General features: G+C 30.1%; 2 protein-coding genes across 2 annotated transcripts; one reads left to right on the top strand and one right to left on the bottom strand.

The window, feature by feature from the left end:
- The first annotated feature begins 162 nt into the window (after positions 1-162).
- LOTGIDRAFT_209952 (hypothetical protein) lies at positions 163-4,868 on the top strand. Its single transcript, XM_009061808.1, has 7 exons — positions 163-203; positions 708-976; positions 1,182-1,282; positions 1,722-1,782; positions 2,159-2,273; positions 2,651-4,363; positions 4,410-4,868. The coding sequence occupies exons 2-6, from the start codon at positions 767-769 to the stop codon at positions 2,794-2,796; spliced, it is 633 nt and encodes a 210-aa protein (XP_009060056.1). The 5' UTR covers positions 163-203; positions 708-766; the 3' UTR covers positions 2,797-4,363; positions 4,410-4,868.
- On the bottom strand, positions 4,847-22,517 carry LOTGIDRAFT_228950 (hypothetical protein; the record flags this gene model as incomplete). Its single annotated transcript, XM_009061807.1, has 19 exons — positions 4,847-5,525; positions 5,920-5,998; positions 6,221-6,388; positions 6,612-6,742; positions 6,872-6,947; positions 7,348-7,458; positions 7,752-7,849; positions 8,085-8,238; positions 8,607-8,770; positions 9,093-9,254; positions 9,526-9,673; positions 9,806-9,960; positions 10,324-10,610; positions 11,179-11,260; positions 11,780-11,831; positions 17,803-18,696; positions 20,270-20,633; positions 21,622-21,715; positions 22,404-22,517. The coding sequence occupies 19 exons, from the start codon at positions 22,515-22,517 to the stop codon at positions 5,436-5,438; spliced, it is 3,423 nt and encodes a 1,140-aa protein (XP_009060055.1). The 3' UTR covers positions 4,847-5,435.
- Between the last annotated feature and the right edge of the window lie 1,250 nt (positions 22,518-23,767).

Raw genomic sequence — 23,767 nt, 5'->3', positions numbered from 1 at the left:
TCGATCACGATTTTCTGGTGATATGGACTTGGGATCGTACTATGATATGATACTATCTGACAATATTTTTTATTTCTCATTGTGCTTTTTTTTCTTAAACGGGGTGCGTTTGACTTGTTGTTAAGAATTTATCATGATCATAAGCGATCAAATCGAAAGTAGTAAATTTCATGGAAAAAAAAAACAACAAAAAAACAAATTTGGTACGTTTTGTTTTGATTGTTGGAAGTTAAAAGAAATACTTATGAAAAATAACATTGTCTGTTTCTTTGATAACAATATTATTTATAACGTTGTGAAATGAATGGCTTTAAACCATATAATTTTAAACTTAATAGCTCAATTTAGGGTTTTGGGTGAGTGTTAATACTCAATTGCACTCAAATTAGTCGTGATTAAATAACTTATAAGAAATTAAATGGGTTGTCAAGTCCTGCATCTATTTGGGCTTGTAAAGATAGACAATGCCATGTAATGTGCAATGAGGGGCATTTTGCCAGAACAACAACATTAGCATACACTTTTTCAATTTCTAACCATTGAGGTATCTGTGTACACCCTCCTAGTAGCCTACTGTAGCACACCACAGGGTCTTGGTTTATTGTTCCATCCAATGAACTAGAAACTTTTCCCATGCCAGACCTCTGTCATCTATCACTGACAAAGGGTAACAGTTTATCACTCCCATACTTTCTTTATATTTATAGTAGTCTATAAAAATATACTATCAAAAATTTGGATGTGAAACAACTAGGCCTATAACAAGATGTCAAGAAGAGCTCGAGGTCGTTTTTCCAATTTTTGCAACAAGGATCTCATAGTTTTGTTAGATATGGATCAAGTTTTGGCTGATTTTGAAGGCTACTTTTTGAAACGTTATAAAGAAAGATTTCCCAATGATCCATTCATCCCACTAGAAGAAAGAAAAGGATTTTTTATACGAGATCAATATGCTAAACTAAGAGATGATCTACCAGTAGGTTTGTTTTATTCACAATGTTTGATAGTCCCACCTCCTACATTAGTATATCCCTCTATGTATTGTAGAAACATAGTTAAGTTGGCAAGATTTGGAAACAATTTTTGTCACTGACCATTTGAGAGATTTCAATCCTCTAAATATTGCTAAACTTTTTGAGTGAACACTCTAAATGGTGTGATTTTAATGTTTTATTATTCAGGATAAAGTGCGAGCTGTATATAATGAAGAAGGATTTTTCCGTGATTTACCTGAAATAGAAGGAGCTGTATCTGCTGCTTTAGAAATGTCCAAAATGGAAGGGTGAGTATTAAATTTTTTTATGATGCCTTTCTCTTAAATAGGTGAATACTAGTGCTTGTTTAATGTCTCCCTTTAGATCGCTTATGAACTAGATCACCCTAATGGCAATTTAATTTTAAATTGAAGGGCATAGTTGATGTTTAGTGAACTATCAACACAAATTGATAGACAGAAAATCTTTGTCATCCCAAATGGATGATCCCATAATCTTATAAGATGCTGATTCATGACTTAAAATAGTGTGACTGGTAGTAACCATCCAAATTAGCTCATGGCAAATATGTAACTTGTTCATTGAATGAACAGTCATGTCTTTAAGTCAATTTGAAATAAAAAAGAAATATAAATGTATGACACACACTATTCCTGGCCATTAAGAATGGATGCATACTAACTTGATATTAGATTGATATTATTCAATATATTTACCATATTACAGGTTAGAAGTGTTTTTATGTTCTAGCCCTTTAACAGAGTATCAATACTGTTTAACAGAGAAGGTTAGTTTGTATAAAAGACATAATTATTATCAGATGGGAAAACTGAAAAAAAATCCTCACTATTTGAGTTGCTCCAAAACACCTGGTAAAAATGTATTTTGATAACTGAAAAATGTTTTATGTAGGTATGACCTTGACATTGTTCAAATATAAGTAATTTCTAGATAACTTGTTCGTGCAGTAGAGCCTTAGTTTTCAGCAGATTTTTATTAAGATTAATTTTGGAGTTCAAATTTCTTATGCACTTAACTAAGTTATCTTGTGGTTTTGTTGACATAAGACTTTTCTTAACACTTACTTAAAAATAGTGTATCTTGTATCTGATACTGATGTTTATGAATGTTAAATTATTAATATCATTATATATTTTGGCTAGTTTGAGTGGATAGAGAAACATCTAGGACCAGAGTTTTTAGATTATGTTATATTAACTAAAGACAAAACTGTGATTAATGGTCACATCCTAATTGATGACAGACCAAGAATAAAAGGTAATCCTAAAATATCAATTAGTACACTCGTAAAATTTGTTTATATTTTCTAAAATTAGTCTGAGACTTCTTGTATCTAGGAGGAAGATATATTTCATCACAAATGTGCCAAGACAAAGTGAGACTGGATGACAGATGCTCACAAAAAATGTCCTTAAAGCAAAAGGTGTGCCATTTTGGGGGTGTTGATTAAAGTCTTGAACTGTAAACCCTATTACTGATTGTCTTAGCTAAAATTCCTGTTTTTAAGACTAAGGTATGATTGATAAGAAAAATTGTGCAGCTGTCCCTTTAAGTATAATATGTTTGATTACAATTGAGCTGACAGTTGACAGAATTTGTCTGTATCCTTATGAAGATTTATCTACTTTTTGCAGGAAGTTGTAAATCACCAATATGGGAACATATAGTATTTAATGCCTGTCATAATCTAACCTCAGAAGTAGATGGAAAACGTAGATTAAATAACTGGACTGATGGAAAATGGAGAGATATAATAGAAGATTTTAAAAAGAGAATTTGATAGATTTAGGACATTCAAAATTTGAAAAACTATTGCCATTCCACATGTAGAAAATGGTTAAATTGATGAATTAAAAAAGAATATTTTAACGTTACTTTCACCAATTGAAGCTATTTTATACCTGAAGGTTTTTTAGATTGCTATATTGCTAAGTACTGTTTATAAAGGGTAACATAGATTTAATATTCATGCAATGAAATAAAAAGAATGGAGTTTTAAGTCCTATTTTTCTGTAATATTAATGCAAGAATTTATATATATATATGTTTGATCAACTATTTTGTTATTTTTGATAAAAAGAATATATTTTTTTACTTGTTTTTGATGACATTAAATGTAATATTTGGGTATGACTGAGCTCATTTGGATCCTCATTGAGTGAACTCAAGTTACACCATCAGAAACAAGTTTTTAACATGCTTATCATACATATTTATCAACACCAAAAAAAAACACATGTTACATTGTAAATAAAAGTATATTTATTAGTAATAAAATGTATCTATTGCCAAGTTAAGAGTTAATAAATAATGTTTAATACATATTGATGTTACTGATATTACAGATAGTAGCCAAGAATATTTAGTAAAATGAAACAATAAAAACACCTACATCCTAAGTTGGTATGTTATCTGCCTTACATATTTGGTGTGGTTGGAGGGAAGAATGTCAGATTATTGCATTAAATCCATATTATCCTTATGACTACATTATTTATGATTTTAAATTTTATCTGAAACAACCCTTTTAATAGTAATACCCTATAAAAATCAATGAATGTAAGCATTCTTATTCACATACAATTAAATAATAGGACACAATTTTTTACTGGTAGGCTAATTTAATCCTGTTTGGTTTTTATAATACATAATTCAATAATTTACAATTACATCATCAGGTATAATTATTAATGACAATGTAAATAGTTGAAACCCAGTGGTAATATATATACCATAAAATTACGTTCCATTATTTAGCCTATTGAATGATTAATCACATGAGAGATAATGTAGGTTATCATTTAAATAAGTCAAGACAAAATATAATTATCAAATACACAAAAAACAAGAAGTACATCATCCTCCTTCCATCAACATAAGATGTTTTGGATTTCAAATTATTTAGATAAATCATTCTGAACACAATAATTGTACCTAGATTTTGACAGATATTCTTTAATATAAAGGACAACATATGAATAGAATATGGATAAATATTGTATAAAATATAATTAGTTATAAACATATATCACTATAATTCTATTAAAATTATGAATTATGACAAGAATACAGAAAAATGTTTGAACACAAGTCAAAGGCACATCTTATATTGAACACAGCAATGTAAAGTAGCTGTGGATAATCAACATAAATGTTTCCATGCAGAATAGGCATAACTTTTTAACATTTATATTTCTATGCTTATCTTTAAGAATAACTTGATATTTGAGTTAAATACACTTCCATTAAAACAATGTGAAAAGAATACAATGTAACTTGTAGAATACTCAATCATCAAACTTGTAGAACATTTATAGATCAATCTTGTAGAATATTCATACATCAACTTGTAGAATATTCATACATCAACTTGTAGAATATTCATACATCAACTTGTAATACATTTATAGATCAATCTTGTAGAATATTCATACATCAAACTTGTAGAACATTTGTAGATCAATCTTGTAGAATATTCATACATCAACTTGTAGAATATTCATACATCAAACTTGTAGAATATTCATACATCAAACTTTTGTAGAATATTCAAACTTGTAGAATATTCATACATCAAACTTGTAGAGATTCATACATCACATTTCTTCAGAAATCAAGAAATCAATGCAGATGTATAGGTAGTAAGTTAATTGTCTCTTTATAAAATAAATCATAATTTGTACACTATATTTCTATAAAAAAAAACAAGCTCAAATACATTTTTGAAATGGCCCAGATCCAAACATAATACATATAGCTACAATCCATAATTCATCTCTTGAAATCAAAGAGCTATTGCTCTCTTCTCAATTAGAAAGGACAGCTACATCAGCTTATTTCAATATCTTTTATTAAGGAAGACAATGTGTATTCCTTTCTGACAACACAGTCACTCCTGAATTCATGGATATTAGATATAATCTCAAATTGTTTTGATTAATTAAACCAGTGGTAAATATTTGATTTATTAAATTATCACTAAATATCACAAAAGTTTAAAACCATTTTTGACAAAATCATACAAGTTATGACATAATCAATTTATTTTGTTGATAAAGTTTGCCAATTAAGGCCAAATATCACAAAATAATTGTGATAAAATCATACAAGCGCTTGGTCTGATTCATACAATTTAAATTACAGCTAAATATCACAAAATTTTGATAAAATCATACTTGATTTGATTCATACAATATCAATTTACTTTGTTGATACAGATTGTCAATTAAGGCTAAATATTAACATCATACAAGTACTTGATTTCATTAATATAATTTAGACTTACTTTTTTGAAAACAACTCTGTCTTCAGTGAGTAAGTATTATGACATGCAAGTTAAAAATCGTGTAATATCACAGAATAATGTTTATAATTGACATGTTGCATAAAAAGACTAAAAAGACACTGTAGAGTGTTGAGCTAGGAAGTTATTGTTGTATCTGACATCAAATCTCCTTTCTTTATGACTTCATTTACTCTGGCTAATAAATACTGTCTATCTCTTCCATCCTGTTAAAATACAATGACCATGAATTGTAGATATTACTTAAAGAAATACTGCTTTTTAGAATGAAAATAAGATTTAGATTTTCAAACTTGGCCAATAATACTACATTCAGCTTTGGACTTTTTTAGTGCCATAACTTTAAAACAGAATCCCTCTATTTTCCAATAAATCCATAAAACTAAGTAATAATCCATAGAACTATGTAGGCTAATTATTGAAAAACGCTTTGGTAAATTCAATGATGAATATATCATAATCTTATTGGCCATGTTTGAGAAGTTCAATTTAATGTAGAAAATATTTCTTTAAATTAGTATCTTTTCAAAATTTGTTATATCAATTATTGATCTCCATTCTCAATTTTAAAAGTTATACAAGAAAATTTTAATTTCTCACCAATTTCAACTGTTCTTTTAATAACTCCTGTTTTTTCTTATAACCTTGTGCTGCTGCCCAATAATAATACATTACCAAACTATAAGAAAAAGAATTCTTGTACTCGTTTATGGCAAATTTTCTTAAATGTTTCTTTCTTGTTCTCTTAAATTTCAAACACACATATACTCGGATTTTAATTGATTTTGAAAATATAAGTCTGAAAAAGCCAAAAGAAGTAATGAACAAAATGATGCCCACAAATGTTCACATATTAATCTTTATCCATCTATGATAATATTAAAAATGTGACATTTCTTACCATAATAAAATCATTGCTGGTACGAAAAATCCAACAGTACCCATAAACGAAAAGACTTGATTAGCTGCATTTGGCCACGTACCGATTTCATCAGTTATAGAATTAAACATGACATAATCTGGTGCACTATAAACTCGGAAAGGTCCACAACTCTGTGATGGTGGAATACTGAAATACCAAGATATTTATTTTATTTAATGACTTCTAATATAATTTATTTTTGTTATATAACATATAACGTAATGACACTGCAGATAATATAAATGATATCACTGTTTAATATATATGAAATATAATATAAATGATATCACTGTTATATAACATAATTATAATCTAATGGTATTGCTGTTAATATAAATGATATCAATAATACTGATATACATATACTTACTTTCCTAACATATAACCTAATGGCACTGCTGATAATATAAATGATATCAATAATACTGTCATAAAAAATGAGTTTGAGCGGGATGCCTTGTAGGGTCTTTTTGTAGGAACACAATTCTTTATCAGAGATAACTGTAAAAAATAACAATATTTAAATATGGATCAATTTTGAACAAAGCTTGTTAAGTTTCATATTCTGATATTTCAGTGCTTCTGTGAATAAGCTGAGTGTCAGTAAATAAATTTGTTAGTAACACTTACCTTTTTAACATAAAAAATAATAAAACATTTTAACATAGTGATGAGTGGTATTAATGGACAGAAAAACATTCCTAACCTGAAAATAGCAATGTTATTGATATAATTTAACAAGCATTGAATGTCATTGCTGATAAATTTCAGCTCACAGTAGCAACTTTCAGAATTAATATCTTGCACCTAGATCTCTTTTTAAACAAAAGTAAATTCTCCCATTATTTACATATATATAGTGGAACAATTATGTGGGAATATAACTTAAAATAGTAATTTGTTTCCAAAAATGGAAGTTATACTGAAATCATGTTCTATCAACAGATAAAGCAATTATTCAGAAAACTAAATTACTTTCATAAAGCAAAATGAAATCCTGAAATTTGAAAAATGTGATAAACAGTAATGATAAGGAGTTGAAAGTTGAAATGCTTTCATATTTTAGATATTGCATCATAATTAGACAAATCAAATCCAATACTTACCAACATAATGTTTGAGAATAAACAATATCTAATACATTTTTAGGTAAATCAAATTCTTGTTCACCAATCTGTTGTAATAATTTTTTATGATTATATTTACTGTAAATTAAACTAAAATAAAACAAATAAATTATCAATTCATAATAATTGATCATAAGAGATATAATTGTTTAATTAAAGTGATACTGATCGGAAATTTGGCACAAGCTGTATACCATTAATCTCATTAAAAAGTCACATGGAAAAAATTTGTTTTTCGAAACATTTTATTATCAAGATGATTTCCAACTACTTATTAACCCGTGAGATCATTTCAAACCTAGATTATTTCACAGTTGGTGCATTCCTCAGATGTAAATTCTTTAGGGAATTTATTTCATGATAAAAGTAACTCTATAACTTACGTTCGGGGAAACTCATATACAAATGTAACAATCAGGACGACAGCAAAATCCAATAAAGCCAACTTATAAAATTGTTGACCAATGTAAGTTTCCCAACACTGAAAATATTTAACACAAAATAATCAGAATTTAATTCTCAATCTTAATTAATCTCTCTCCTGTCAAAACACTTAAACACCCATAAAGTAAGTACAGACTATTTGGTTTTTTTTTCCACATAGCTCTGGTACACCTGAATCACCATAACGAGAGACACAGCTGAAAATTAGATGGAATCTTTCTAGATCAGTCTCAGAATCTTTTGAAAAGCGAGAAAGTTAAAACACCACTTACTTTAATACTGCCTTTATCATTTGTATTGGTCCACTGATAATTACCACAACAAACACCTGTTTCAGGGATACATTTAGCATTCTCTACTGATACCAGTTGAAAATATAATGAAAATACTAATACCCCCAACGATGCTAAACGTAATAATACTGTTCTGAAATCAGAAATAAACATTACATATTAATAGGAAAACCTTGAAATCTTGCTTAACATTCAATTTCTTATAGATTCAGATAAAAGCATAATTTGAACACATTAATCAAAATATATCTTTCAATATCTCTCATTGAATAAATACCAGCCTATTTGTTTCTCTGTCAGCTTGATGTTAATTTCCGTGTACGTATCAAACCAAATGTGGTAGCCCAGTCAGAAGGGAGTTGAATTGTCATGAACATGCCAATAGTTCAAATCCCCCGCAATGTAAAATTCTGATGTCTAAGCAAGTGCTTCCAAGAATCATCCTATCACCAAATATTTAGACGACTATATTGCTATATTAAGTAAGATAAATGTACCTACCTAAATAATGTTATTTTTAACTCAAATACTGGACTATAATCTTCAGGAGTGACAATATAAGAGAAGATTAGAGGGATGATAACATTTAATAGTGTAATAGTTAATGATGGTAAAAATTCTATCACCAAGTTTAAAAATTCTCCTAAATCTTCTTTTTTATTCAGCTGAAAGTATACATAATTTTATTTTTAGACCAATTCAAAATGCCAATTAAGTTACACCATATAACCTCTGACATTGTAATAATGCTATAGCATTTTACTTTGAAAATTCACCTGAGTAGGGTAATCTGTAAGAAATTTAAAAATTGGATCGAAATAAACACTTTTTATTATTAAGTCCTATCCAAGTAGCTATGTAATTGTTAGGCAGTGGAGTAGCCCAGTGATGAGTTGCACAATATTGAGTCATCCTCAATGAAAACAATTGGCTAATGCCAGTTCTTATATGCATTCGCAAATTGTTGTCATAATAAATGTTACATACTTCTAAAAGTTTTTCTGTTGTCCAGTAGATAAGATATAAACAAGCACCAAGTACAACAATAACAAATATATTGATAAAAAATCTAACAGCATAGAGTCTATATCTCTCTCTAGCAGAGCGATCAGCTCTTCTTAATCTTAATCTCTGTTCTTCTAAATCAGCCTGTAAATATTACAAATTAATGCTGTAAATATTATTAGATATTGACGTGAATATCACAAGACAATGTCACTGTTGAGGAGCAATGAGGCCCTTGGAATGGAAAGAAATTTAAGCGACTTCAAGGACATTAACATTTTCACATGCAAATATGATTAATATCGTATTATCATTTCTAAATTACACAGTTATCAATCAAATTTCATTTTTAATTACTCAAAAAGGAATCGATGTGGGATATTCATTTTAGTAAATTCAATATTTCAACACTTACCTTAAATTCATAGGATATATTAGCATGTTTAACTTTGGCAGCTTTTTCATTAAAAATACAAAAATCCCAAGCACTGAATACTTTATTACAATACAGAGTGTTGGATTCTTCTTGATCTATAACACCTTCTTTAACACTTTTACCAGAACTAAACAGTAAAAAAAGGAAATTGATATGGTAAATTTATTAGAAGTGCAGGAGGAATTTTCATATGTGTTACCTGAAATGACTCAAGAGAGCTTTTTCTTACAGAAGTTAAATAATATAACAATCAACTTACTTTTTAAGAATAAGTATAAAACTAATTAAAAATGTGATGCCAATTGCTAATAAATAAGCTAAACCAATGTTAAAATGTTGAACTTCATTTTCATCAGTAGTAAATGTTAAATTGAAATATAAACCATAAAATAAATGAGTTTTTTCCATCCATCCCTGAAAATCAAATGAAATAGAGTTGTATGTTTTATGTTTGGTATTTGATTTGTATCATAAACCCTGACACTGGCTCAATTTGATCATTCATTAAGAAATTTTAATATGGATATACCATAACATGACAATGTGATAATGCATGAAGGATGTTGCATGTAGTGAATTGCAATGGGAAATCACTACCCAAATAGCTTAAATCTCAACCTTTGTTGTGTAAATATGAAATATCATAACATGTATTTGCTATGCATTGCATTGCCTGTGCAGTTCCACTTACCCCACTACAAAGTTATAGTTATCAACCACATTTTCATGCCAGAAACATAGAATAGAAATGTATGTAACATGTATTTCTATACTTACTGCTCCCTTGAAAAAATTCAAAACTTTCTCCAAGGTGTCTTTCTCAAAATTTCTAATGTGATCATTATAGGCATGGCTACAATTTACAGCTTCTTCTATTCCAAAAAATACTGAGGTTCCATTATCATCTCCATTAGTTACATTGTAACTACCGACAAAATTCTGATTGGATGAAAAAAATGTTGGTAAAACTATCACAGGTACAGTTATCAAAAATATGTAAATATTTAAAAACATCAGCCATCTTGTAAAGCGAAAGTAGGATGCCGTAGCTGTACCAAATTTACCTGAAAAATCAATGTGTTTTAAATATCTATCATTTTTTCAGCAGATCTTGATTGTAAGACTTACTTACTTAGTGTAGTAACTCACAGAAAAATCACAAATTTGATCTAAATCTAAATAAGTCTGTCCCCCTCTGTATTATAGTCTATAGGCCTAGGAAACAATAGATATCATACCTTGAAAATGTACGTTGCTATTTCAGTAATATGACTTTCAACTTCACTTTCCCCCAAAATTTAGGTCATTGATAGTAATACTATACATTATTTCTCATTATTTCAGATCATTAAAACTTTACATTGCAAGGCAGACTCCTTTAGTAACAATAAGACAATTTTGTTTTCTGAACTATGATTGACATCATATAAGAAGACATAAAGGATGATGCGCAGAATAAGAGTGAGTGATAAGCACAAGGGCAAAATGACACAGATTAAGGACAGTTGAGTTAACGTTTTAAAAAAGGCAAGAACAGATAGATAGTAGAGAAAAAGGTAATTCGAGCTAGATTATAACACGAGTTTGTGAAATATAAGCAGAAACTTTTATCTTCAGTAGATCATTACTTACCTTCAATTTCTTTAAAAGTACTAGCCCATAATTCAAACTGATAAAAATAGCCTTTTATATCAGCTTTTTGTCTTTGCCAAGACTGCAAATAGATAAAATATGCAAATAAATACCATTTTCCGCATGGTAATGACAAGTATGTTATCTATCTATTTAACAAAGGAGACAAAAATTTAATAAAATAAAAGGTTCATAATGTGAGCTATGATGGCTAGGAGTCAAATTACAAATTTGATTTTCTCAGTTTGAGCTAGTATATGGTACAGAGTTCAGTTTGTTTGACCTGATAGATTCGTGTCTACTTATTATCTATGCACAAAGTTGTACCTCAAATTCTAAAATCTCTTTGATCTGAAGAGAGCCAATAAATTCATATCAGAAAGAAACAAGCTTTTTTTTCAAAAATAACCCGGGTTCACCTAGGATCCTTTCTACAAGCTGGTTCTTGGCAAAACCTTTTAGCATTGATCTTTCCCCGGATTATCATTTTCAACTTGAACTTGAATAATGAAGAAAGAGGTCATCAGGCTTTCACTTGCTGATTGAAATTAGAACCCACGACCATCATTTGCTCAAAGTAAATGACTTACAGCTGCCTTACCTGTTTAAATTTATGTTTTACTGACTTAAAACCATCTTCTTCATCTAAATCTCTGAAATTAAAAAGATAAATTTGAAGGTTGTCTGCCAAGTGAATAACATAAACCCACAGTAACATGATCACACAGCACTATGAACTATTATTGTTTTATATTTTCATGCCAATAAGAAATACATTTCATAAATGGTTTTGTCTTATTTTATTCTATAGGCAAAAGTGCTTCACAGATGTTTTTTTTTGCCATTTTTGAAAGTTGCCCAAGAAAACCTTTCCTTAAGGAAAGCATTGTAAATTATTTTGGACTATTAAAACCTTTTTATAAGATATGTTTACATGTGTAACAAACAATCTAAACAAATTGTTTACTGTTTCACAAACACTTCAAATATAGTTAGCCTTTACTGTATAATAAATATAGCAACATGTTCATTTTATTGACACCCTCTAAATCTGATAATTTTATCTGCAAAGGGTAATGTTATCACCTGACAAATAGATACAGCTCTCAACAACTTGTATACATTGATTGAAAAACATACTGGAGATCTAGGTGAAAATATTATGATCTCATTAAATACTGCCAAAATTATCACGATAATCTTACGTGTGATGCTTGAATAGACTGATTGAATCTGTAGAGGCAAACAGTCATCTAACGAATAGCTTTTACACCTTATTAGTGGCTCAACTACCACAGGTTGAACCAATTCCACAGGCCCCACCACAGAAAAAACGCAGGAGAGCTAATATGTTAAAAAAAAATTTATATATCAAACTTATAACTAAGATTTATTGGTATGCTAGTATGCTAGTAGGGTGTTATCTATATCCTGTTTATATAAAAATATATCAAAAAGATTTTTAAAAAAATTAAAAACTCGGTTAAGACTGTTGCAATAATTATGGTCCTGATATTTCAAAATGTGTTAGCTTGTGAAGCCTGTCTGTTCATTGTATAACCTTCCCAACATAGCTGGTCAAATATCAACCAAACATTTATTTGTGGGATTTAATTTTCATACTTGCAGGCAAGACCTTCTGATTATCTAATATGCTTCTGCTTGGACATGACTTTTCAGATTCTGTTGAAGGACATAATGATAAAAATATCGACCATCATAATTTGCTAATCAGCAATAAAAAAAAGAAAAACAATTTCATCATTCAGTATTTAGTATTTTGATATATTTATAATATTCAATAACAAAATAAGATGTGCAAGGTCATATCTTGAACGTAAAACCACTAAAACTGAATAGCAGAAAATAGAAGAATAAACGAGGATAATAACTAAACAGGCTTACACCCCAGGGTATCAAATAACATCTATAATCATAAATATATACCCGGTTGAACACTTAAGGATCATGTACACATAATAGAAGGACTGATGTGCGACAAAAAAGTTGGTTGGTTTCAAAATATCATGACAAATATGATGTACAATATGTCTAAGCCATCCTTTGTCTAAATGAGTATCTTTCTTACATGATGGCAATGTTGTTTTCTGAATTCCATTGTGTATGACATGTACGTTCACATGGTCACCATGTTCAATTTATCGGAAAACACTGATGATTACATAAGGACTATTTCTGCCTTAAGGAAAAAAATGTTTTCTAGTAAAGTTTCAATGTCCATTTTGTAAATTTGAGTGAGTATGTAGGACACAGTGCAGTTTGTTTAACTTAGTAACATATTCATTATCTTATCTTTTCAATATCTATTCAACAAATATACAATGTAGAGTTTTCATTGGGAACAAAATGGCCTGGAGATATACCTTCCTTATACCCTTTTCAGCTCCTGTTCAGGCTATTTAAGACATGCTATGTCATCATGTGTATAATGAGGACAATTTTGCCAAGATAGCATCATGAAAATTAGCAAGCTAACATCTGATTAGCTGAAGTACAACTGCCTTCGTTCATGTCATCTATTTTTTTTCTTGTCTGATCTTTGTTTGTGGTCTATACAGTTCAAAGAACACATCACCATGATTCGTATTTACAACCAAAACAGAAATTGAACAGCAGGAACGAAGAAAATGGTAATGTTTTTGACAGTTGATCATGTCATACTTCAATATTTTGTTGACAGAATAGAACAAAAGCGTGGATGCAAAAGATTCAGAAATTAATTTGTTAAGTTTTTTGATTCTGATGTCAAAGTTATATGAAAATTGGTTAATTTTAACGTGGGGGCGGAAAATAGTGAATAGTTTCCCTACATAAATCTTACTTGCTAGAAATTATTAGAATCTATCATTTACTACAGTTTAAAGTGGCTTATTTTAAATTTCTGAATATTCTGTAGTTTCTAGATTATCTTCCATGTTGGCAAAAAGTAGTCCATTAACTCTCTTTCTGATAGAGGCATGTTATCTTAATATGATGTATCAAGTCCAGATGTTACAAATAAAACTTGACTTTCATAAATTTTTTTCTATATCAGGGTTTTTGATTCAAAGTTTTCATTACCAGACATATAAGCTAGAAAATTTACCAATGTACATTTCTTTTAAAATAACAATAAATTTGATCACACTGTTACCAAATGTTGATATTAAATAGATATAGTCATGCTTTCCCCGATTTTAATCACACATCCAACTTTTTATACCTTGTAGAAACTTAGAGATGGTACAATGATTTACTTTGTCAAAATATCTTTGAAAACCAAAACGGGTTGTCCTGATATAACCTGTCTGTTACACACACAGTGTGTTCGAAATTACAAAACAAACCATAAGAAGAGGCATGTTGATTAGATGCTTTGAAAATCATGTGACATCATTACTATTTATTTCCTTGTCTCTTTTAGAAGGTTTACTACTAAAGTGAAACATATTAGAAATCATATTGAACGTATTGAAGAGGCAATTGTAATAAACTCAATCAAACATTACTCAACTTCAATCAACTCAATATTTTATTTCAGATCATTATAAATCATTAGAAATCGTTATAAATCATTATGAAGCACATTGAAGTGCAATGTAATAAAATAAGTTATGTTAAGTAGAACAAATTTCCGTTATATCAGTAACATATCCCATTCACAGCTATAATATCTACAAGATACAGCAATTATTATATACACGATCTACTTTATATACTTCAAAACTTTTAAAATTATTTCCTTATAACTCAATCCATATTTCCACTGTTTTCTGACTGTTTTATTGGTCGTTTGTCAGTAGGACTAAAGGCCCAAGCAATATTTTGATAACAGAAATCTCAAGTTAAAACATTACAAAGACATCAATGCTTTTAATTATTCAGCAACCTTTCAGGGTAAATTTCTTTCAAGACACCTAATGCCACTTTGGTATATTGTTATGGACAATATTTGTTTTTAATTTCATATGGTTACCAACAATAAACGCAGACAAAGTTTTTCATGAAGTTTACTGTACACTTTAATTAGTCCAATAATGGAAATATGTGGCAGAAAAATTGGAAACTCTTGTTTAATTTTACTTTTGGACCAAGTGGTGTATTTAGAAGTAATTTCTTTGGGTTACAGCCCCTGCATCAGATCAGCAAATATGAAAAATTTATTCTACTTTCACTTCAAAATTTATGGTTAGATATATTCTCCAGTTTCACTCCAGAGAAGAGATTTTCCAGGGAAAGGCCCCTCCTGACCCCCAACCATGACTTGTACCCTCTGCATAAGGACACCCAGACGCTTACATGGCCGCCCCTAGTCATTAAAATCATTGCTATGTCACTGTTTGTACCTTTGATATCTAATGTAAATTTGCTACATGTTAACATGTTTATTATTGTTACACTGAATTTAAATATGACAAAATCAATAACAATAGATCCGCTAGATCGACCTACATAAAGTTGTTATCCCAGAATAAATTGTTGTATAATTATCGACACACAGTGTGATGATACATATGTAATTATGACATAATAGTTATAATGACATTGCATTTTAAGGTATTGTAAACAAAACATTTATGTGTATCTGTAACACTGATAGCATTAATTGCACCATTCCAATTTTCAATTAGACATTTGCAGTTCCTGCAATAACACTAAAACTAAGTTTTTGATGACATCACTAATCGCAAATTGCTTGTATCACCTTTGTGATAAGTGACGTCAGTACCTTATTGTCAGAAGAAAATCATAGGCCTTTGGGTTAGCAAAAGTGTCTAACTCACTCTAAACTCCCAACTGTTGGTAGGAACTGGGTTGATATAATATCAATTATTTCAAACGTTTACAGCACATTGTTTAATCATTTTATTGATGAAATAAAACTATTAACGGACCATACAATATGTTACTATTCACTGATCAATAACAAAACGATTGGACAATTATAAATATAGGAATGTTATAACATAATAGCTTATAATTTAAACTTTGGTCTCTATTGATTTTCTTATATAAACTACTTGATTTTCAACCTAATTGGATGTAACAATATTTTTGTCTTTTCCATTTATCTTCAAAGCTTACCAATCATTTCATATTAATATGGTTAACCAACTCATTCCAATCAAATCAGCTTTAACATACTTTTAACTACCTATATAGTTTCCTACCTTTAAAAACTTCAATTGAGCTGTCTAAAGTTCCTTTTTAATGAAAATTCTGAGTCTGTTTTGTCCATAATTTGTACTCAGAATATTATTCTCTTGTGTTTGAATTGTTTGCATTACTTTCAAAGCTTGTTTCAATATTACATTTGGTAACAAAAATTCAGATGCCTATATCCCTTAACTATACTTTTAAATTTTTCACATGAAAATTATGTTTTCTACTACTCAATATTTCTTTCAAGACAAATTTCTAAAGATAAATAGTGCATAGAGAAAACTGTTTAGAGAACATTTACAGATAAGAGTACATTAAAATATGTAACTCAATTTTATGTTACATATTCAATTTTCATGATTCAAATATCAAAATTGATTAGGGACATGAGAATTAAAAGTATCATTCAAGCTTTTGCAATATTTACAGGATAATAATCTGATCTAGATTTTATTTACAGGATACACAAAGAAATAGGAAAGGTGTAAATATAAGCTACAGGATACAGTATTCCCCATATGTATACAATAATGGGAGAGCTCTTTTCAATACCATTGAGTCATAATCCATAAATGTTTAAGCACATAAATTTGACTTTCAATTTCGAAATCCACAAAATTTGCTAAAATATGCCCAAAAATTCAATCAGACCATAAGTTACTTTGAATTGCCTGGAAAATGATTAGGATGACAGTGTGAGAGCCACACCCTGGTACGCTCTTTCATTATTACTTTTAACACTTGATTTGCTATGATCAAGGTCAGTCATATTCTATATTAAGATCATCTGAATACTCAACAATTAAATAAGGTCATCCCTCCTTCAATGAGCATTTTACACTGAAAAACTTAATAATGTTAAAGAAACTGTCAGCATTTCTATAGTCAAATTTGTTGTCATGACTATGGTCTGACATTATTCAAACGGGTCAGGTCATCAAAAAATCTTTGCAGAAAGTTTACTGCCCCCAACATTCAATAGAATGAGAGCTAGTAAATCTTATCTCAAATTGATAAGCTTTAACCTAGACAATAAATATTACAATGTTGGTACTCCTTTTCATCTGTTCTCCTCAAGTCTTCTGAACCTTGACTTAGACAGAAATCAATAAAATATTTATAATCTTTCTTCCTTTAATATTCTTCAAAAATATCTTCATTGAGACTTTGATTGACTATGTACTATTAAAGCTACGTACAATATTTTTAACAAGTTTTAACCCTGAACTACCAATGGGAAAATTGTTTAGTTTTTTGTTTGGCTTGTCAAAACCCTTTGAAAGATTAAAGAGAAATACTGTCTTGTTCTGCATGGTCATATAATAGCTTCTATTTTTGAAGAAAACACTATAAAAGACAACACTATAGAAAACAATGCATGAACTCAAAACCCTATATCAATTTTAATTTTTTTGACCAATATAACTGAAGACCGGCAGATAAACAATAAAAATTCTTTACCTCAGTCCTTCAGCTAGATCAGTAGTAGTTGCATCCTTGGCCTGTAATTTTTCATGAAGAGATTTCGGTTTAATCCTAGCTAGGCTTGGTAATCCATGCTGTTCTTCTTCTTCTTCTCTATCTTGTTCATCTTCATCACCTCTATATACCTTCTTACCTTTAATTCTTATAGTAGCTAACACATCTCGTAATCGTTCTTTAGAAACTCTGTCCTCTTCCACCCTTTCAGACATATTTCGACGTCTGCCTTGCAGATGTTTTTGATATAAACCTCCTGATTTGCGATATCTCAAATTATTTCCCCCATCATGTGAATAGTCTTGTATATTGTTACCACTTGAGTCAATATCAGGCAGATAGGCTGCATTAATGCTCCCATTATAGTTTGGAAAACTTTCTTCATAGTTTAGAACGTGGGGTTCTAGATAATCTTGAGGAGGATCATCTTCAGGGTAATCCTGTCTTCTTGGTGAATGATGTTCCCTTCTATCATTTACACCTGAAGAGGGCTGTTGTGGACCATATTCATCTCTTTCTCTCAAGTTATTTACACGTCTGCTATCAACATTGTTTTCTCTGATTGGCTGTTTCCCAGATCGATACTGGCTAAATTGTTCAGGATAATTTGTATACATATTTAAATAGTTGTTTTCATTATTATCAAGTGGTTGAGGAAATTGTGGACCTCTAGTTACACTTCTACTATTGTCAATATTAGAATATTGGCGGTTATTAGTTCTACTTGGTTGATCGTCATAATCAGGGGCTAAATCTTCTCTCCATTGGTTATCCTGACCATACCTGGATGACTCTCCATAACCCCTATATCTTGACATTGTATAAGATAGTATTTCACTGATCTTCAATAAGTAAACATAGAAAACTTTATCGTGACTGCAAACAATCACAAATCATGAGAGGCTATCAAATTATCTTCAGTCATTGTTCATATATATAGTTTATGAGACATACATGTACCCTAAAACTTTATCACTGATGTAAAAATCCTATTTAGTAAATCAGTTAGCCTTTATTCAAACTTTTACAACAAATTTGAAGCAAATAATAGTGTCTGAAACCTTGTTAGACCAAACACTCAATATTTTTTGTACTTTTTAATTTAAAGTACCCCCATCATCACAAATTTGATTTGGACACCATTCTTATTAAACACACTGGATATTGTTTCTATAATCGATGTCCAAAAGAAATGTTACTCCATATAATTCTATAAATACACAATTCTAAAACTATTGACATCCTTTTTTAAAAACAAAGTCGATCTCAGCATCCCAAAATCAATTGAATACATAAACCTAAAAATGTATAATATACATACAACTTAAGTTTACTAAAATAAAACTCAAGTATATAACAATGCAACTTATGTATACAACGTAAACTCCTTAAATGTTTAGCAAGTTAAGTGTTCACAGATGAAAAGTCCTGATATGCTGTAGAGCGTTAACTGTGCTTCAATTGGTTAAAAAGCTAAGATATACTGAGCTTTATCAAAGGGTCTACTAACATTAAAATACCCGATGATAAAATGATTATAAAATGCTATTGTAACAAGGAAGTTAGAGATATCTTTAGTCAGATATGAAAGTACATGTACTTACACTCATTGAATAGGTAAGAGATAATAAAAATTATAATTGAATTGATTTATACCTATCTATCAATGAAAATTTATTACTTATTATTAAAGAACAAAGGCCTACCATGAAATAATTTGGTCTGACAAGTTAAAATCATATATATGTAGGCCCTACTGTTAATTTAAATATTGAAATGGTTTAGGTATTAGGGGTTGAAAGCCGAGATTTTAGGTCGACTCTCAAAAGCACAGGCACAGGCATCAGAATTTTTTCTCACCTTGAGGTAGATTCGAACTCACTCCACCTAATCACCTAGCAGACCACAATCCAACTTGTTACCGACTGAGCTACTGCCACGGTTTATGGTTTCATTTTCACATCGAATGTACATGTAGGCTACTTTTAAAGAATGAAAAGGACAAGAATTTCCAATGCTGTATACTTTTAATGGTCATTTTGGTATCAAATCTCAAACAATATCCCCAAATTTGTTTTTCCGTGTAATTTGCATTAGTAAAGATCAATACCCAAAATCACTCAGACATGTTGTTACATACCGGTATGTCAAATTTTGAGAAGACTAAAAAATTTCATAAAATTTTCATAAACATTTTCTTACTTCCTGTTAAAACACATTTTCTTAGAAAACATTTTCTTTGAGAGTTTTTAAAATGTGATTAATCATGCAAAACTGTTCATTATTTACAAGCAGTGAAGTGGAGATGATCTCTATATTTATGATGTGATATATAACATTAATGTTTCTACCCTTCATATGTTCTCATACTTTATGAAATAGGATAGTATGAAAAGTCTGTAACCATCTTTGACATGACACAAGATAAAAAAAAATCAAGACTACCTACCTTCTAATAAACTTTCTTTTAACTGACAGTTTAGCCACCATGGACCTCAGACTTTCTCTCTGTTCTTCTGGTGATAAATAATCAATTTCATCATCAAATAACTCGATACCTGATCGATTTAATGTCAACTGACGACCTAGAGTTCTGGACACAGATTGAGATACTAACGTTCCACTGTTACTTACTCCATCACCACCCCTCTGACTTTTACGAGATTTCCGTTTCTTTGCTAAAGTTCGGGTTAAGGTATATCCCCCATCACAACAATAAGCACGATGACTTGGCAATCTTGACACAATGGCTGCTTGATTTGGATGATCATGTGCTTCATCATCACCAGCTTGCAGTCGACTAGCAAATACATCTGAAATATATGCAAGAAGAGATTCATTCAAAACTATTTATTCACAATCACAAATAGGCTATAGACTATACAAATAGAAATAACATAAATAAAGGAATGCAATTTATTAAGGTCTTGATATTTAATTAAAATATTTTACGATATCAATCTGAAAATATTGTATACATTAGGATGAATTAACCACAACATCGAAATTTCTTAGTCAAGACAGAGTTATGTCCCATGAAATATCTAAAGCTTAATCCAAAAGAGGTTTCAGTTTTTCCCTTTGCATTACAAATGTGACAATTCTATTTCTAATTTGAAAATATATCAGTATGTGAAAAGTGGGACAGATTTGACACCATAATTTTGAAACCATTCCTGACAATTGCTTTGATATTCATATTTAGACAAAGAAGAAACTAAATTTCAAAGTTAACATATCATGAAGTCTTAGACAGTGAGGAAATTTCAAAAGTCATTCACAGCGGCAGAAGAACTGTTTCAATCTGAAAAATTTTTTAAAATAAAATTAAAAATAATTTTAACCACAAACCTGAGATAACAATTTAAAATGTAAATATAAGTTATTTAGCAGTCTTGAACTTGAGAATTATGTATAAACTATGTTATCACGGAAACAAGTGATAAATATTGTAACCCATTTTTAATCAATATGAAAATCCAAATTTAAAACTTTCAAATATCTCTGCCCATACATTATTAAAAACAAACATTATATTTGCATTTTGCTGTGCAACATAACATGCCCACTGCAGCACTTTATTTCAGAGGAAAATATTTCGTAAATAAATGGTTTAAAATCCTGCATTTACCAGTAATGCAATTTGATCGAGTATTCTTTCAAAATCATTAAATTTTTACATTGCAAAAATGTATATTTCACTTTTGGGGGTGGGGTTGGGGCATAGCCTCTGTTTTTGCTGCGTAACACACTATCTAAACACTGTATACAATGTTTAAATAATACAGATTATAGAATCACCTTCATTGTAAGAAGTTAAAAGTGGACGGTTTTCACCAATTGTTTCTGTCTCTTCTGTTGGCCAGGTTGGTATTGGTGGTCTATATGCTGATTCCTTTAACCAATAAAATGAAATAGCATACAAATATTCAACAAAGAACTTCAACCAGCCTTACAATACCTCACTTTTCAGAATTTCAGAACAGTTTTAATATTTTGGAATCTAAAAACCAATATTTTACCAATACCTTGAAAAAGAACTTCTAATGACCTAAATGAACACTTCTTCTAAAACATTTCATCTCTACCAATCAGACTTTACCCTATAACATTTGTAATACAAAGAAAACTGATGTTTCAGTTTCAATATGGAGACAATGAATAAACTTTAAATTTTATTAACAGGTCTTCAAATGTTCTTGAACAAACCATAAACCCTGTTTGTCTACCGATTTTCAATTTTGGCTCTCGAGGCTCCCATGGACATATTATATAATTTGTAAATAACAGATTTGCTGCTGTTCTATATTGATACTGATACTAAACTATGAAACAATCTTGAAATGCTCAATCTCTTTTTGAATTTCTGATGCCACCAGTTCATAAAACTCAGCATTTTATTAATGTCAACTAAGCAAAATTGTAATCTTAAAGTAACTAAATCCTACCATATTCTGATAGATGTTTTTGACAGAACAGTCACAGCCTCTTTAACTTTGATAGATATTATTGATGGCCAACAACTTGCTGACTCTTACCAGCCTCTTGAAGCTATTATTGATGGCCAATTTGCAGACTCTTACCAGACTCTGATAGCTATTTCTTTTTGGTAAAAACTGGCAGACTCTTGCCAGCCTCAGAAAGATTTTCTTAATGAGCCAACAACTTGCTGAGTCTTGCCTAACAATGCTAGCCATCTTGATTTGACTCTACCACTTTCTGATGGCAAAAAACTTGCACTCTTATCAGCCTCTGATAGCTATTTTTGACAGGTATACACATTACAGACTCTTACCAAACTCTTATAGCCATTTTTGATGGACAAACAATTTGCAGACTCTTACCAGCCTCTGGTAGCCATTTCAATTGGCAAACAAATTGCCAACAATTTGAGTCATGTCTTACAATGATGATTCACAACTTGCTGACTCTAACTAGATTCTGATAGCTATTTCTTATTGGTAAACAACTTGCAGACTCCTGCCAGCCTCTGAAATATATTTTAATGGGCTAACAACTTACAGACTCTTTCAAGCCTCTGATAAATACTTTGACATGCCAACAACTTACTGACATTCCTCTGATAGATATTTTTGATAGGTCAACAACTTGCTGACATTCCTCTGATAGATATTTTTGATAGGTCAACAACTTGCTGACATTCCTCTGATAGATATTTTTGATAGGTCAACATCTTGCTGACATTCCTCTGATAGATATTTGTCAACAACTTGCTGACATTCCTCTGATAGATATTTTTGATAGGTCAACAACTTGCTGACATTCCTCTGATAGATATTTTTGATAGGTCAACAACTTGCTGACATTCCTCTGATAGATATTTGTCAACAACTTGCTGACATTCCTCTGATAGATATTTTTGATAGGTCAACAACTTGCTGACATTCCTCTGATAGATATTTTTGATAGGTCAACAACTTGCTGACATTCCTCAGATAGATATTTTTGATAGGTCAACAACTTGCTGACATTCCTCTGATAGATATTTTTGATAGGTCAACAACTTGCTGACATTCCTCTGATAGATATTTTTGAAAGGTCAACATATAGTTTATTAGCACTATCACTTAATGACCTTCACCTGCCCTTAATAGTTTTTCTCAAATCTTTGACTCTTACAATATTACATAAGGAAATTTCAATAAATTATTAGCCCAATGCAAACACCTATTTAAAAGGAAGATCATCAGAAAAATTCATAGAAAAACTTATACGGGATAGGTTATATTGCCAATCCATAACTGAAGTAATAGTGTCACACCATAATGAGTATGATTAACTACAAGTCATTTCAGTGTAAATGCATTATTTTTATGTCTAGGTTTATTTCTCAAAGTTTTCAAATTCAAAACTATTTTCTAGCCTCAGTATGTGTATTTGGAGCAAAAGATAGCTAGTAAATGTACCATTTCACTTATCTGTTTAA

The sequence above is a fragment of the Lottia gigantea genome, assembly GCF_000327385.1.
Source record: "Lottia gigantea unplaced genomic scaffold LOTGIsca_5, whole genome shotgun sequence".
Classification (NCBI taxonomy): Eukaryota; Metazoa; Mollusca; class Gastropoda; family Lottiidae; genus Lottia; species Lottia gigantea.
Note: the sequence above shows the minus strand (reverse complement) of the source record. Positions and strands in the feature narration are given on the sequence as shown.

Coding starts and splice junctions, on each gene's coding strand:
- LOTGIDRAFT_209952 (XM_009061808.1), top strand. CDS start 767: ATGTCAAGAAGAGCTCGAGGTCGTTTTTCCAATTTTTGCAACAAGGAT. Junction 1,783..2,158: donor AATACTGTTTAACAGAGAAG/GTTAGTTTGTAT, acceptor TATTTTGGCTAG/TTTGAGTGGATAGAGAAACA. Junction 2,274..2,650: donor TGACAGACCAAGAATAAAAG/GTAATCCTAAAA, acceptor TACTTTTTGCAG/GAAGTTGTAAATCACCAATA.